The sequence below is a fragment of the Pomacea canaliculata genome, linkage group LG7 (genome assembly GCF_003073045.1).
Source record: "Pomacea canaliculata isolate SZHN2017 linkage group LG7, ASM307304v1, whole genome shotgun sequence".
NCBI classification, from domain to species: Eukaryota; Metazoa; Mollusca; class Gastropoda; order Architaenioglossa; family Ampullariidae; genus Pomacea; species Pomacea canaliculata.
The window spans coordinates 13062515-13078203 of NC_037596.1; the positions used below are offsets into that span (position 1 = coordinate 13062515).

The following is a 15689-nucleotide window of genomic DNA, read 5'->3' on the forward strand; positions in this document are numbered from 1 at the left end:
AGGTTGTAAAAGGAAACATATGTTTGACTTAAGTAGTGGAAAGTAAAACTATAAAAAACAATATTACAGGGCTTGTTGGATACTTTTTTCTTGACTTAGTCATTAAGCTGTAAGAAATTAACAGACTGTCACGCCCCATTAAAATAGACATTTATTGCAAACTTGAAAATACAAGTTAATAAGGGTCTTCTATTTTACTTTAAATGGAAAGTGACACTATAATTAGTAATCGCTGTGTCTGTTGCGATTTCTTTTCTCACTAAATTAAAAGAAATCCAAGCAGTTCTGTGTATGTTTTAAAGTTTTTCTTTAAAAGTTTCTCCTGCCTGTATATTACAACTTTGAGTTTAAATACTTCATCTTCATCATTGTCATCATCCATACCTTGGCTGGTACTGGGTGATAACAGATAAGCTGGCGTAGGCTGACAGTTGAGCTGGCCACGTCATGCTAAAACTTGAAAAAAGAAGTTATTTGTTTAGCATTTTTTAATTTTATCCCTTACAAAGTATTTTTACTACATTTTACCTAAAGAAACTGGGAGCAATGCAATTCAAAACAGTGTAGTCAAAGGGAGATAATTATCTTTGAATTTTAGTGTATAAACCTCTTTCGTATTTATGTATTTTTAACTTTCTGTAGTGCTCACAAGTTTGCTTTAGCCCTAAAGACTTGCTAACTACTTCTCAGGCAGACTTCGCAGAGATTTCGGCTTTTTAATAGTTACATGGAGATAAAAGGAGAGGTTCATGCAGGACAGAAGCTTGACACGAAAACAAAAACAAATTTGTCACCATCACAGGAAAGACCAGGTGTCCACAGCACAAAGCTGGACTTTTCAGGTCCGGCATCTACCCTTTGACAGAAAAATAACCAGCCTTAGCGAGTAAACTTACATGCACTTAGTTTACTTTTCTTCCTACTCTTCATTTTATTTTCTTGCTCATTTTTTTTTTTTTTTTTAAACGATACGAAGTAAAGGGAATTGACTCTGCTGATCTTCAGAGAAAGAGAAACAAGAGTTCTCTTCCTTATCTCTCATCCGTAACTACAGCATGGGCTTATTAACCCACCTAGCTTCTACATAGTCTACATGACCGATGTGTAATATTGTATTTTTTTCATACTGCTGCTTTCGTTCACTGTTGCCCAGAAACCAAAACACTTTTTACGTACATTGTGTATTAAACATTCGTATTTGTGTTTTCCTAACAGTAAGCAATTGGTCTTAATTAGATTGTAAATAGTGTGATTACCTTGATCATTAATGATCATCAGTGTCGTGATTTACGGTATTTTAAATGGTCAGTGACTAAACTACTCAAATGTACTTTTTAAGCTTATATAAGCAACCTAAGCGATCGCAGGAGTTTTATAGAAAAAATGATGATGGGATACAAAAAAGATCATGTGATCTTGGTCTCTCTTGCTGCTTGAACGAAACCTTGATATCAAAGACACTGACACTGACAATGAACATTTTTACTTGTCTCAATGGGTAATTTGAACATGGGAAGGTGCTGTAGTCTCAAAAGTAAAAGTAACAGTCGAGACACTATCGGATAATCTGTGAGAATCTTTCATCACGAAGGATTATTAAAAGGACGAAGAAGATTTAGCCTCACCGACAAGAAAGGCGGTTATAAGATAAAAATAACCTGTTCTGAAATTTTGATTAAAGCTCTTTGCCTAGTCATCAGCCGAAAAAGCCCAAGAGGCCAAGAGAAACAGTATCTCGCAAGGACTCGAACAATCAGTTTGATTACAGACCAGGCAACCCTCTCAGCCCCGATCTCTGGACTCGTGTATCCTTGTGTCCTGCATATCGTGTGAACTGAGTAGACGAGACACGGATATGTCCCTTCCCTGTCCATTCGTATCACAAAACTATCTACTGCTTGCTGATGTTATCTCTGATTCTGGTGTACAGGTAGGACTTGACAACGGAAGCCACACACATCCTTCACATGATAAGATGCTTTGATCGTGAACGATGTTTTAACATGCACACAATAGATACTGCGTGATCTTTCTTTTTGACTTTTGTTTCACATTTTTTCTTCTGATAAATATACAAAAAAATAATGATATATTTATTCATATCATTTAAACAGTTGGATAAAATGATGTATTTCAAAATAAATACAGTGAATCAATGATTGATACAGATATCGTGAAAATACTATAGGAACATATTCTAGCGAGCTCTGATGCACTTTGACCTATCATTTTAGAACAATATACAACTTTATTCATTCCCAAAGACAATTACATGCTCGTAGATACTACATACATATACATGTTGAAGCAATTTCTTTTCTCTCTCTCACACACACACACACATTCCCAGCAACAGTAGCCAACCTTAGGTCACCTGAGCTTCGTACAAGTTTCTGCCCAGTAGAGTTTATCAAGTGCATATCACATGAAAAAAGGTAATTGCGGCAACTATTGGTTCGGAACACAGGCATCGCGTACCTACAGACTACAAGTCAAAACTCACGTGCAAATACATGATCGACGGAGGCCCCATTACCACATATTCTAGTGGTTATGAAGGTAAGATTATCACATTTTTATTACGAATGTACTGTTATTTCTGTACTCATTCTTACCAATTGTTATCTGTCTCGGTGATTGCTTCATGCCTAGCTCTACTGTTGAGTAATTGAAATATCAGTGTACCGGGATTAATTCTTTAACGATGCCTAAATTGTGATTCAATATTCAACAGTAAACCCGAAAGTTGAATTCAGATGTTTTAGAAAGTGTTTTCAATGGAATAGATAAAACAGTGTGTTATTAACTAGAAGTAGTCATGCTTTAATTTGTAATAAAATGTTTGGATTCTCTCCTCCAAAAACATAGCAAACCTTTTACTGCAAGTAACTTACTTTTGCTTTTGATATGCTGAAAAAAAATTGCAATAAATGTAAACCTGGTTTCACATCTTGTTTGAAGTCCTAGAGGTTTACAAGACAACTGAGTAATGTGTCTCTAGTTCCTCACTTTACTTAAACACAAACAAGAGATAAAATTCCGGTTTTGATGCGCGGTAGACGTTGTGTGTTCGGTTTTAGTGACAGGATATAAAAACCTGTTTGGTTTTTTAGATGAAGAGAGAAGTTACTGGTTAGGGTATAAAAGAGGAGAGGTACAGAACAGTGGTCAGACATGCAGCGGATTTGTGTATCTGGCAATGAGGTGTGGCGGCATCCTGAGGTGAAGAAGCCAAGACAGAGTGCACGCACACTAAAGAATAATAGCAGTGTGTTTGTGTGTGTGTGGACAGATGGAGAACACTTGGCGGATTCAATGTGCTGCATATTTGTATCTCACAAGGAAGACAAAAGACTAAACTTCGTGAGGGCTCCTTGCGTTCTGCCTCATTGGTGAGTAGTAAAGTCCAGAGTGACCTTTCCTATCAACGGTTTTCCTGTCTTGTGAAGACTTACCCTCAGGTAACAAGTGTCTCAAAACAACAAAATCATCCGTTCCTAAGAGTTTTAGACCCGATAAGTTAAGTTTCTGGCAAATAGTGTCAGCTTTCTTGTCTTACATTTTGTAGGACGATAAATGTAAATCCTAGTAATTTATAGTTTATTTTTTGTAACCTTGGTTTAGCTTTGATATTTGTTTACATCCTCTCTCATATTTCCGGTTATTGTATTTTTACCTGAATGTTGCGGAATATCAAGATGAAATATTAAAAGGAAAAAATTAAACGGATAATTTTGATAAATCTAGGGTATCACATTTACTGTAACACCGTATGACTTTTATAGTAAAAGTATCTTTATGAGCACATTCTTGATGATGTGTTTGCTAGCAGTGGTATTCTGTTTAAACAGGATCTGTTTTTTTTTCTGTCTCAAGCCACAGCGTGCGTGCTCACCGTGCCATACAGTACATATAACCAGTAACATTTCATGACATCACAAGATGTTTCACTTTATACAACTTCAACAGTTTCGGCAGAGAAGCACCACACCTCTGGAGAACCCGTTGATCCTCAACTCGGCTGTGGAGGCTGGCAACTGGTCTTTGGTCAAAGAACTCATTTCAAATCATAATGTTTCAGCCGATGTCGTCAGTCAATCTTTTCTTTTACAGAAACTGGCAACTGCTACAGTGACTAGTTACGAAATTATTCAAGACATACTGAAGAAACTATTTTCAAACAACAGTAGCAGCACTCAAGGACTGAAAGATATTGCACAAGATGCTATCGCTGAGGCGGCAAAATGCAGCAACTGGAACATCTTTTTGACTTTCCTTTCGGTACCCAACATTCTTCTGGAAGATGAGACAAAACTATTGTTAATAATAGAGATCGTGGAAAAAAGTCAGATACTCAGAGAAAAGCCTTGTCTACAAATAGATGTTCTGAGCGCTGTTTGGAGATATTCGCGACAAACGATTCTGGACTGTAAAGACAAGAAAATTCTGAACATTTTTGTCGGACTGGTTGCAGAATTCAACATGTGGTCACGTGTCTGTGACCTTCTCGTTGCCAAGCCGGACCTGAACCGCCTCGACAGGGATGGTCTGTCAGTTTTGCACAGACTCGTCATGTGTCCTGACACCAGGTTCGACTCTCTTCTTCTCCTGTTACTTGAAAATGGAGCTGACATCAATAATAAGACCTTGAAAGGAGACACAATACTGCATCTGGCAGCAAAACATCAAAAGGTTTTAACAAAGAATCAGTCATCACCCACAATATACAGTGGTTGGGGTGACCATGAGTACCTTAGGTTAAAGATTATTACGGAAGATGTCAATAAACGTGCTGAACCCAAACGCCAGTTGTTAACAAGATTAATTAGGTCTTGTGACAGCCTCGACGATTGTGATCACCAAGGGAGCACGGCGGTGATGCTGGCTGCAAAAAACATTAACTGGGAATTCCTGAAACTGTTGCTGGCAAATGGTGCCAGGGCGAGTCATGTGGACCAGCATCAGAGATCCCTGCTGCATCTTCTCGTCCTCTATGGATCTTACATGGATCCTGTCACATGTCGAGATCTTGATCTTGTCCCACTGTGTGTCAACGGAGGAGCTGAACTGAACTGCGTGGACTGCGACGGAAATTCAGCGCTACACCTGGCCGTGCAGTCCAAAAACTGGATTTTGTTTAAATCGTTGATAGAACATGGGGCAGACCCTGGACTAATGGACTCTGCGGGGTTCAATGTTTTGCACAGACTGGCTTTGACAGAAAAACAATACATAAAGGACGTCCATATCGCTGCCATGACCACTCCCACCTCTCAACATGGTGAGCAGGAGTCACCCAATGACCAATCAGATTTATTAGATGTTTTTGATCTTGTCGTTAACAAAACTGTTGACTTCGAGTTGCCCTGCTCAACAGGTGATACTGCGCTCAATCTGGCGGCAAAACACGAAAACTGGATCATGGCCAGATATTTGATTGAAAGAGGAGCAAACACAAACAAGTTAGACAGCGAGGGTGTTCATTTAATTCAAAGGTTAATCAAAGGAAGAACTGAGAACAGAGACAGTCTTCTAGTTTTCAATCTTTGTCATCCTGTCACCAGCGTTCGGGCCACGGATTCAGTCCTGCAGCTTGCTGCCCAAGAAGAGAATTGGATGCTTGTAGACCATGTACTGAAGAGCCTGGGAGGGAATGTAGACAAGATAGACAGCCAAGGACAAAGCGTCTTACAAAGAATGGCAACAAGCACAAACAAGACTTTCAAGGAAGGGTGGGACTGTCCTTATGTCAAAACTATTTTGGGAAAGTCTGAACATCTGGACAACCATCAAGTCGACTTCCTCATCCATCTGGCGGCTTCAGCTAGGAATATCCACGTCGTCCATGAACTGCTGGACAATTTTGATGAGGTCAACAGGACAGATGGTCAGGGCTTCACACTCCTGCACAAAGTGGCCCAGTGCTGCTCGTCAAGCTCAGTAATCATTATCAAACGACTTGTCTTCAAGGGAGCAAATGTACAAGTGAGATGTCCAAGCGGAGATACAGCGCTTCAGCTGGCAGCTAAGAGCGGTAACTGGTTGGCGGTCAAACCCTTGCTAGAGTCTGGAGCCAGCGTGGATTCCGTTGATAGCTCTGGAATGTTCCTACTCCATCGACTGACTGATCAGTCGCAGCTAAACAAAATGTTGGATAATGTTTCTGAGGTAGAAAAACTTGTCCACTATCTGGTTACTCTATTTGCCAAAGACATTACAGTTAATCTGAAGGATCCCAATGGCAACACACCTTTACATCTGGCTGTCACAAACAAACAGTGGGGCTTGGCAAAACAGCTTATAATTAAAGGAGGGTCGCTTAACGAACGGGATGCACAAGGATACACTGTTTTACATAAACTTGCCCAGGTTCGGCATGAGATAATAACCTGCAAATCCTTTACAAAAACTGTCAGTCACCTGGACATTCTCGACTTAGTCGATTGCAGTGTCCATATAGATGCACTGGGTCCTCACGGCAACACGGCATTAATGCTGTCGGCGAGAGACAACAACTGGGAAACCGTCAACCGATTATTGAACAAAGAACCAAATGCTTTCCTTAGAGACAATCAGGGTTTGACAGTCCTCCATAGACTAGCAATAGCAACACCGACTTCACTGGGTACGACTCGGGACTTGATGAGCACAATCCTGGACAAACTGATCTCACGTGGTGTTGCAGTCAATGCACGTGACACAGAAGGCAACACGCCATGTCATTTGGCCGCGAAACATGGGAACATGGAGATGGTGTGGCGGCTCCTGAAGTTTGTGGTCAACGTCGACGAGACTGACAGCGAGGGCTTCACCTTGTTGTCGAGAGTCGCTCAGACCAAGTCTCCCAGATGTCAGGACATCGTCAGTCGCCTGAGGGAAAAAGGTGCTGACGTCCATAAGACAAGTCCTGACGGCAAGGTACCGTTACTTCAGTCAATCCTATCAAGAAACTGGTCTGTAACAGAAGTACTTTGGCCTTGTACGTTGAAAAGCACTATTGCTTGTGTATTTCAAGAAGAATACCTGTTTCTACATCGCCTTGTAGAAGAGATTCAAGATCCATATTTTATCACTCGTGTGCTGGTGGGGAGAAAGGACACATTGATGCAGAGAAGTTTGAACGGGATGTCAGCCATTCAGCTCGCATTCGCAAAGAAAAAATGGAAACTGGTTGTTGAGTTATTCGATGAGGGTGGATACACCGACTTTGAAGCTATTTCGGGAGACACCGTTTTCCATGGCTTAGCAGAATGTTACAAACATATGAACTCTTTACGCTTAATCCATAGTGCCATGCCAAACACTTATCTTAACATCAACTTACGTGATGATAACGGCAACACTCCTTTAAACATCTTGTGTAGTGCCAGCAGCTGGGATCTGATCAAGTCATTTATTGAGCATGGAGCTGATGTGAACTTGCCTGACCAAGATGGGTTTACTGCTATTCATAAAATATCTACCTCTTCCCGTTTGAGCCATCTGTCAGACCTACTAAACACATGCGTGGAATACGGAGGAGATATACATGGTCAGGGACCTCAACATGAAACGGCTGTGATGCTGGCACTAGAGAAAAAGAACTGGCCTATCTTTTGGCAGCTTGTACTTTTAGGAGCTTGTTTCGACTTGTCTCAAGCTGATAAATGTTTACTTCTGAGAAAACTGTCTTATGTTCCAAAAAGTAATATTTATTTAGAAAAGTTGTCGCAAATCATACTTTGTCTCACACAACCAGGTTTAGATTGTTCGACTGGTCACACAAGTGGACTTGAAACACGTGACTCTTCCGAAAAAAGTGTCAGTTGTTCTGTGTCCACAACAACTAAGCAGCACTTGCAGACTGGATCCTATTCTGAACTCAGTACCTTTGAGAAATTATTTGAAAAGTGCATCAAGCGTTCTAATTGGACAGTGGCTAACCTACTGCTTCAGTATGTACCTACAATTGACATCAAAAGATTATTTTTTAGAAAACCTCTCATCCACGTGATAGTTGGTTTATATCAAGAGAAGGACTACGACACCTGGCTGACTTTTCTGACTAAGCTACTTGATTGTGGACTTGACATCAACAGTGATGATGGGAAGGGGAGAAATGTTTTAATGATGCAGGAAGTTTTGCGCACCATTGAAAGGAAAGAAGAAAACCCAAAGGCACTATTCGGAATCTTGCTTCAAAAGGGAGTCAATCCTACGTTGGTGGACAATATGGGAAATTCACTGCTTGTGCATATCATGAAGACGCGCAAAAAGAATATTTTAAAAATAATAAAAAGACTTTTCGAGATGGGACTGCCGTCCTTCAGGCCACAAATTGAGGGAATGAAGCATGTGACTCATTCACTTTACCTGTCACAGATGAAGAAAGCAATCAACTGCATAAAATCATCTGGTGTCAAGATTCTCATTGAATGTGGAGCCCTATCCAACGCAGATGTGTTTTTGCTCAGCACAGAATTGGAAGCGGAAGCTAGGTACGAGTCACGTGATGCTAAAGATTCAGAAGCAGAAAGCATTCGTCAGGTTCTTCAACAGGCAGCTAGCCAGCCCCAGTCTCTGAAATCTCTGTGTCGTCTCACTGTGTCTCGAGCTCTACCCATTGGAGTCAACAGAAGGGATTTGGTCAAGTCCCTTCCCATCCCCTCTCTCTTCACAAACTATCTGATGTTCACCGATCTGATTCCAGACCTTCATGACGACTCTCAAGACAGGATAGAGGATCCTTTGACAAGATTTGAACCTTTTGATGCTTATTTACGTGTTTATAAGTGTATCCATAGTCTTCATAAAGAAGTAATGTCGAGGATTATCATAAAGAGGAAGGGAACGACAATGACGAGGAAGTAAAGCAAGAAAATAATGACAGTATAGACGGCAGTAACACAAAAAACACTGGGTTTTGTCGGTGTTCTTGATATATCTTACAGCAGACCCTAGATGTCTAGACAGTGGACATTACAACAGACTCGCTTTGACTAACGAAGATCACATAGAGAACTTAATTGTGTTTATTGTGTTCACTAATCTGCTTAAGATATTCGTATCCAAACACTCTATGTCGAACAGGCCACAATGTGTTTTATTTACCTGGTATGTAGCGAAACTGGACACTTATGAAACACCAAGTGTATCACCAAGCTAGCATCTATGTAAAGAGGTTTTACCATCTCACACTTTGCCATGACTACTACTTGCTCTCAAGCGGAGTGAGAAAATGACAGCCACCTATCTACAAGATGTTGACAAATTATATTTATTATCTGTTTTCAATCTTTTCCTCAAGAAAGGAGTTGACTTGAGCTGTGATGTTCGATACCATGCTCCATCTGGCGGGAAACATAAATGTTAGTCACCCAGGTAGCTTTTGTGTCACTGAGTGTGTACGAAGGACCAAACAGTTCATATTTTCTACTAATTTGACAAAAAATGTTTCCAATCACGGCATCGGCTTAAGCCAAAGAAATGTCTGTACATTTTTTTGTTTTTTTTGTTTTGTTTTTTGTGGGGTTTTTTTTGGGGGGAGGGGGTGCGTGGATGGTGGGGATTGAGACTTTTTAGTGCAACGATGTTTTTTTTCCCCACAATATAGACACTTTATGCCTGTGTCCCCTCAAAGCAAACTTAAAAATAATGATTATATAAAAAAAGGTCTTTTAAAATTGAAATTCTATAGGTCTTGTAAGAGATAATAAAACAACCTTCAAAACATTGCTCACTTAAACACCCGTATACATTTATATCAACATTTTTCATTATTATCCTTTTTCTGTTTTTTTTAAATTTTTATTATCGTAAAGCAAGCACTTTTGATTATGCTCAGATGCTATCAAAGCCAGTATGGAGACATGGGTAGTGTTACAAAAAAGCGAAAGTTTATAGAAAAATAAGAAATGCAAAAACAATTAGTTAAGTATTACTCACTTTAAGACTTATTTTTTTCACAACCTTCACAACACACACATGTATCTACTCGTTTTTATTACCAGGTAATAACTTGTAGACAGATTTTTGTAAAGACCTACATATAAGTTACAGCTACTTCCTAGACACATTCAAAACACTAAAAACACTAGATCATCGCTCATGGCAAACATGGTAACTGTACTATATCAGCCTGCCAATCCTGTTATAAACTTCATGTCCATTTGTCTGATTTTGTTTGTGAATATATGTCCTTTGCTATGCCTTTCTAATTTTTTTCTATTCTTTCTGGGATGCTCTTGTCCATTCCTGTCGTTTTTACAGCAGGTCGTTCAGCCGTTTACTGTTTGTTTTATCTTGCTTGCCATTTCTTTGACAGATCTGCATACTTTTGAATATGTTTTGTCTATTGCGATTAAAGGCTAATAAGAACACAGAGATATTCTTTTAGCTCTCCATCTTTGTTATCTCATTGAACTAATTAATCCAGGGTGTCCTGTTATTTGTTTTTATATTTTCCTTCAAATAGTCTCCCGTTCCTGTGTATTATAATTGTGTGTAGATAACTCTTCCTTCTTATCATCATCATCATCATCATTATCATCATCATCATCATCATCATCATCATCATCATCATCATCATCATCATCATCATCATCATCATCATTCATACCTTGACTAGTACTACCTGATCACCAGAGAAGCTTGAATGCCAGTTGATGTGTCCAGCCGGTCCAGGTCGTCGAAGGAACCTTACCAGACTCAGCATCTCGCAATAGACATTAGAGACTGTCTTGGGAGGTTCATTCACGTCCAGTTCTTCGTTTGTTTACCTTGGCTGTGACCTCCTTCCACGGAGCCCTGGAGGATGGTTTTGGGTCAAGTGAGGTGTTAGACAACTTGTCTGAACAAGACCAGCTTACCCAAACGCATGTCAACATTAAACAATACAAATAACTTTGAAAACTGTGTGGACAAAAGGAAGTAACATGGTCTCCACCCGCAACATCAACTTGTAATTCAATGTACAAACCTTTTTCATATTTATATATTTTTGGAACCACCTTTGCTGTGTTTTTGAATTTCTAAGCATCAACATTATCCAAAAGTTGCATCTTGCATCATTTAAGCAGGTTGGGTTTGTCTTTTTTAACATTGTATATTGCAGTGAAGCTTAATATATGGAATTGCTGAATTTCTTGTCTAGTCGCTGCTTTTCTTTGTGTCTGTCTCTCTCTCCCCTTTTCCCTTCCTGTGCCCCATCAATTTATGTCGTTTATTTCCCCGTTTCACTCGTGTAGTTACAGAGTGCACTTGCTATAGTTTCATCTCAGAATCAACTAAAACCCTACAGATTGACTTGTTTTTCTGACCATTCAACCTCCCTAGCTTACACTACTCACAGCCAAGCTTCAAGAAAACAAGCGCTTCTTTACATGGAGATGAAATGAGAGGTTTATACAGAGCAGGGGCCTGATAACGAAAGGAAGCAAATTTGTCACGAACACAGGAAACAGCGAAAGTCCCGAGCACATCTCATCTTTCCGGGTCTGACAGCTTAGCTACTATCTAATCTTTGATAAAGACAGACATTGTGACTGAGTGTTCAAACACGCGACTCGCTCGCGTGCACTTGGCGCACCTCTCTTCTTACTCTACATTTTATTTTCTAGTTCAGTTCAGTTGTTTTTAACATAATGGTCAGGGTAAGTGGACTTGACTGTAGAGTTCCCTCCCATATCTCCCCGTCTGATAATATGGGGTGGGAGGATACTTATAAGTAGCCCACCTCCTAGAATATGTTCAGTCAAGGCGGGATACTTTAAAGTGACCCACACTCTATAATCATGTGTGGATGTATTAACACTTTGTTCTACTTTACATTTATATTTTACAGGTTATTTACAGTTTTATGCCTATGTATAATGTTTTAAGTCAACTGCTCTGATATCCTGTCAAAAACATCTGAATCCTTACCTTTTTTATGATAGTTTCTTCTGTTTTTGTTCATCTGTTTTCAACGATTCGTTTCCCGTTGTGAAGATACTTGAAGAAACTTTCCTATTTACACGCAATACGGATATTTACTGGTGTCCCAGTAGTAAACGCCATTTACGTGACACGGACGTTGACGAGAAGAATCCATTGAATTCCGCAAACACGTAAGAAGTCATTCAAGTGGATACGACGGCGAACAAAGACGTGACGACGTATTCACGACGTACGGGCATCTAATCCCATAATATTAACAGTTCCCAATAAATACATACGTAAAATAAGTATCATGTTTATTATCAATCATCTTAGGGAAACATTTCACAATCACAGGCGCTAAACACAGTCGCCAAAGGTATTTTTGAATGTCAGTAACATGGCGTTCATAAAAATTATCTTGGCTCTGTTATCTCGTCAACATGTTCGTCATCATTGTTGTAATCATTTTCATCATCGTCGTCGTATACGTCGTCGTCGTATCTTTTCATTAAGAGCGTAGATGTAAAATTAAGAAGGTTAAGATATTAAACAATATTTGTATGCGCCATCTTAATTAAATAATGACAGTTAGAACATGTGAGTTTTCACTCTTACTATTTCTGATCATCTAGTACGAGCATTATTTTGAGTTGCCTATGTGGATAAATAAAGTTGTATTTTTTTACGCACATTTCGTAGTAAACATTCGTATTTATTTTTTACTAAAAGTAAGCATTGATCTTAACTGAATTGTAAATAGCAAGTGGGTTTACCTGGATCATAAGTGATGATCAGTGTCGTTCTTGCAGAGCCAAATTCATTTCGAAGAATCAGCGACCAATTCCCTTGACTAATGTTGCTTTCTTTGTGAAGATGGACGGTCAGAAGGAGATCAGGTGGCTGACCACTTAGGATGCAGCCAACCACCCTCGTGACATTGTTGTCTATACCCATTGGTGTTAAGAGGCAGGCAACGAGTGTTGTGTGAGTCTTGACACGAAAGGTAATGACTTGAAATGTTTGTAGATTGACGATTTTCATGGAGTTGTCGACAAACTGAGGAGGACCTGTAAAGTTAAAAAAAAATGCCCAAAGGTTATTTGAGTAGTTGAAGTTCAGCTGTAGCTTGTCGCATCTGACACAGCTACTACACAATTTTAGCTTGCACACACACTCAAACACACAAACACACACGAATTGCATGCCGATTGAGATTTAGGCGTACACACACACAAACATGAATAAACACAATAGCATTGTTAAGATTCAATGGAGTAATTATATTTCTTCGCCATTTTGCACATACTCTGGCTCTTACACAACTTGCATCCATGCAAGTAAAACAAACCCTTAAAGTAAGTGGGAGACAAAGCACATGACAAGAATAAGTTTGAATACCTACACCTGGCGAAGAACGTGACGGATCTGTTCTGTTTGGAGCCACTTCCTTCACACCTGACTATCGGCCAGTAGTCTTCACACTGGGCAGTAAGTGAATAACTAAGGTATCCATCACTACCAGCAGATTTTAACACTTGTCCATGTTTATCAAGAAGCTTGAAAGTAGCCGGAGGATTTCCTTTCTCGAAGGAGCAGAAAATGTCAACTTCCTGGCCCTCGTTAATGAAGTAAGGACTTGCAAAGTCTTCTCCACCCACAGTAAGACTTGTGACCTTTGGTGGGTCTGTGGAGCAACACACACACACACTTAACACAGTTACGTATAACAAAGAGAACGTTTCCAGTTACTTGTTCTCATGCATACAGTAACAAGGTTTGCGTGAATCGTCAAGCATCCTATTTCTGTCCTAAACACAACAATTTTAACAATCTTATGGTTTCATTATCTCTAAGAAGTCATTAGTGTTTAAACCAAAATGAGATAAAAATATTCATACTTACACAACACCTCAACACGTATCAGTCGGGTAGGTTTGGGTCTCGTATCTATGCCAGTAGAGAATTTCATCGCACTCAGTGACCTGGTGACGACCTGAGAGATGTAGATGTCTAAAGCCACCACAGAGCTGCTCACGTGTCGTTGTTCCCAGTAGCAGGTGACTCCTGTCCCCCCACTCAAGTCCTTAAGCTCGGTGTGAAAGTCTTTGTCGTAAATAAATACACATACAGTTTTCACAGAGTTTCCTTCACAAACCGTATAAAGAGCGTTAAACGAGCCTCTAACATCAGGACTTGTGGTAATGTTGATGGTGTAGTTGATATTGATATAGCCATTTTCTTCTTTACTCAGGCTTTCACTAAAGTTAGAAAACCTACCTGAAAAATATGGGATTTTCATGAGTAGGTCAAGACATGAGAAGGATATCTACAACATTAAAACACGTGAGGAGAAATAATTTGATATAAAGATATATCAAGAAGAGTACAGTATCACATTAGGCTGGTCAAAGAAAAAGATCTTACATTTCTGTTTCAATAGCCACACTACTAACCTACAATAAATACAACCCTAAGTGACAGGCATTTTAAAGATCATATTTTAACTATTTACGTGGTGATTTTAAGAAGTATATAGTTTTTGTTTTCTTGTACTAATTTCAAAATAAAAATAATAACTGTATGGAACGGACAGATCATGTCTGGGAAGTAGTTCACAAAAATTAACAGTAAGGTTTTATGTCTTCCGTGTTAGGTTCTTCAATCATTTAGAATACTTATATCCTAAAAAAATAATTTGTGTGTTAATTTGTATGCTTATATGTTTATACATACAAGCTTTGCGTTCAATATCTGTAGAATATTACTGCACAATTAAAGACATTAACTAATGATGAGTATTTTAACTTGAGAAATAAATCAAACTCGCCACAAAGACAATGTGTTAAGGAAGATTAGGTTGTATTTACTACTTACATGTCAAGAGAAAAACTCCTTTCATCAGTGTAAGAAGTATCAAACACAGAGAACCAGCTTTGGTAAACATGATGAAGGACATGTTGAGGTCCAGCTGCTGGACACTGATGTCGACTAAATGTTAACAGGAAGATGTTCACAGGATTCCGACACACGTCTAAACATCATCTAAACATTTAGTTTCCCTGTATAGTCTGTTTCAAAAAAAAACTGCAGTTTTTCTGTATTTCCCATTGTGGTCATTAGCTGTTTTCTCCAGTGCAATGAAACAAATGTAGCCAGGTACGAAGTATATTTACCTGCATTTATTTCAAGACACTAATTGAAAAATAATATTACAAAATATCGCAGAAGAAAGATATGGGTCTCCTCTTTCTTTTCCTTTTTTCAATGCAGCATCTTGTCAATAGTATTTTTGTATTACATTGTTACTTGAAAACTTTTGGTTACTAACACAACAAACAGTAACTCTGAAAAAAATAGTTCTCAGCTGTTTGGCCCCAAACCTACTTGATTCCAATATCATACACGTTACTCTATACTTCTGAGATATATATATATAAACGAGAGAGAAAGAGAGAAGTTTTCTCACTCTTGCTGTAGAATATGTGATTTAAACAGTAAAAGAAAGTTCTTGTATTTTTTCTTTCACGCTTTCGGATGTAAGAATATATATATAAATATATTAGTGCATGCGTGATTTCTTTAAAGTCCATAAAGTTCACATTCAAATTAAATGGCTGTCACAACCCAGTCGTGACTAAGCCAGAACCAAGTACATCAGCTAGTCGAGAAAGCGGTGTGGGGAGTGGATGCGTGACCAAGCGCGGATGGGTCCCTCGAGAGAAAGAAGGAACAACGTTTTTAAAAATTGCATCAACGAAAAGCTTGTTGCTGGATTTTGTTTTGTTGGTATT

The 15689-nt window shown here is 39.0% G+C and overlaps 2 protein-coding genes across 2 annotated transcripts; one reads left to right on the forward strand and one right to left on the reverse strand.

Annotated features, from left to right (window-relative positions):
* Positions 1-839: 839 nt before the first annotated feature.
* Positions 840-14886, reverse strand: LOC112569677. The gene is made up of 5 exons (XM_025247558.1): positions 14773-14886; positions 13801-14175; positions 13301-13582; positions 12672-12965; positions 840-856 (listed from the first exon to the last, which is right to left on the reverse strand). The coding sequence occupies exons 1-5, from the start codon at positions 14852-14854 to the stop codon at positions 852-854; spliced, it is 1038 nt and encodes a 345-aa protein (XP_025103343.1). The 5' UTR covers positions 14855-14886; the 3' UTR covers positions 840-851.
* LOC112569664 (serine/threonine-protein phosphatase 6 regulatory ankyrin repeat subunit B-like) lies at positions 2131-11196 on the forward strand. Its single transcript, XM_025247534.1, has 2 exons — positions 2131-2559; positions 3293-11196. The coding sequence occupies exon 2, from the start codon at positions 3943-3945 to the stop codon at positions 8848-8850; it is 4908 nt and encodes a 1635-aa protein (XP_025103319.1). The 5' UTR covers positions 2131-2559; positions 3293-3942; the 3' UTR covers positions 8851-11196.
* Positions 14887-15689: the final 803 nt, after the last annotated feature.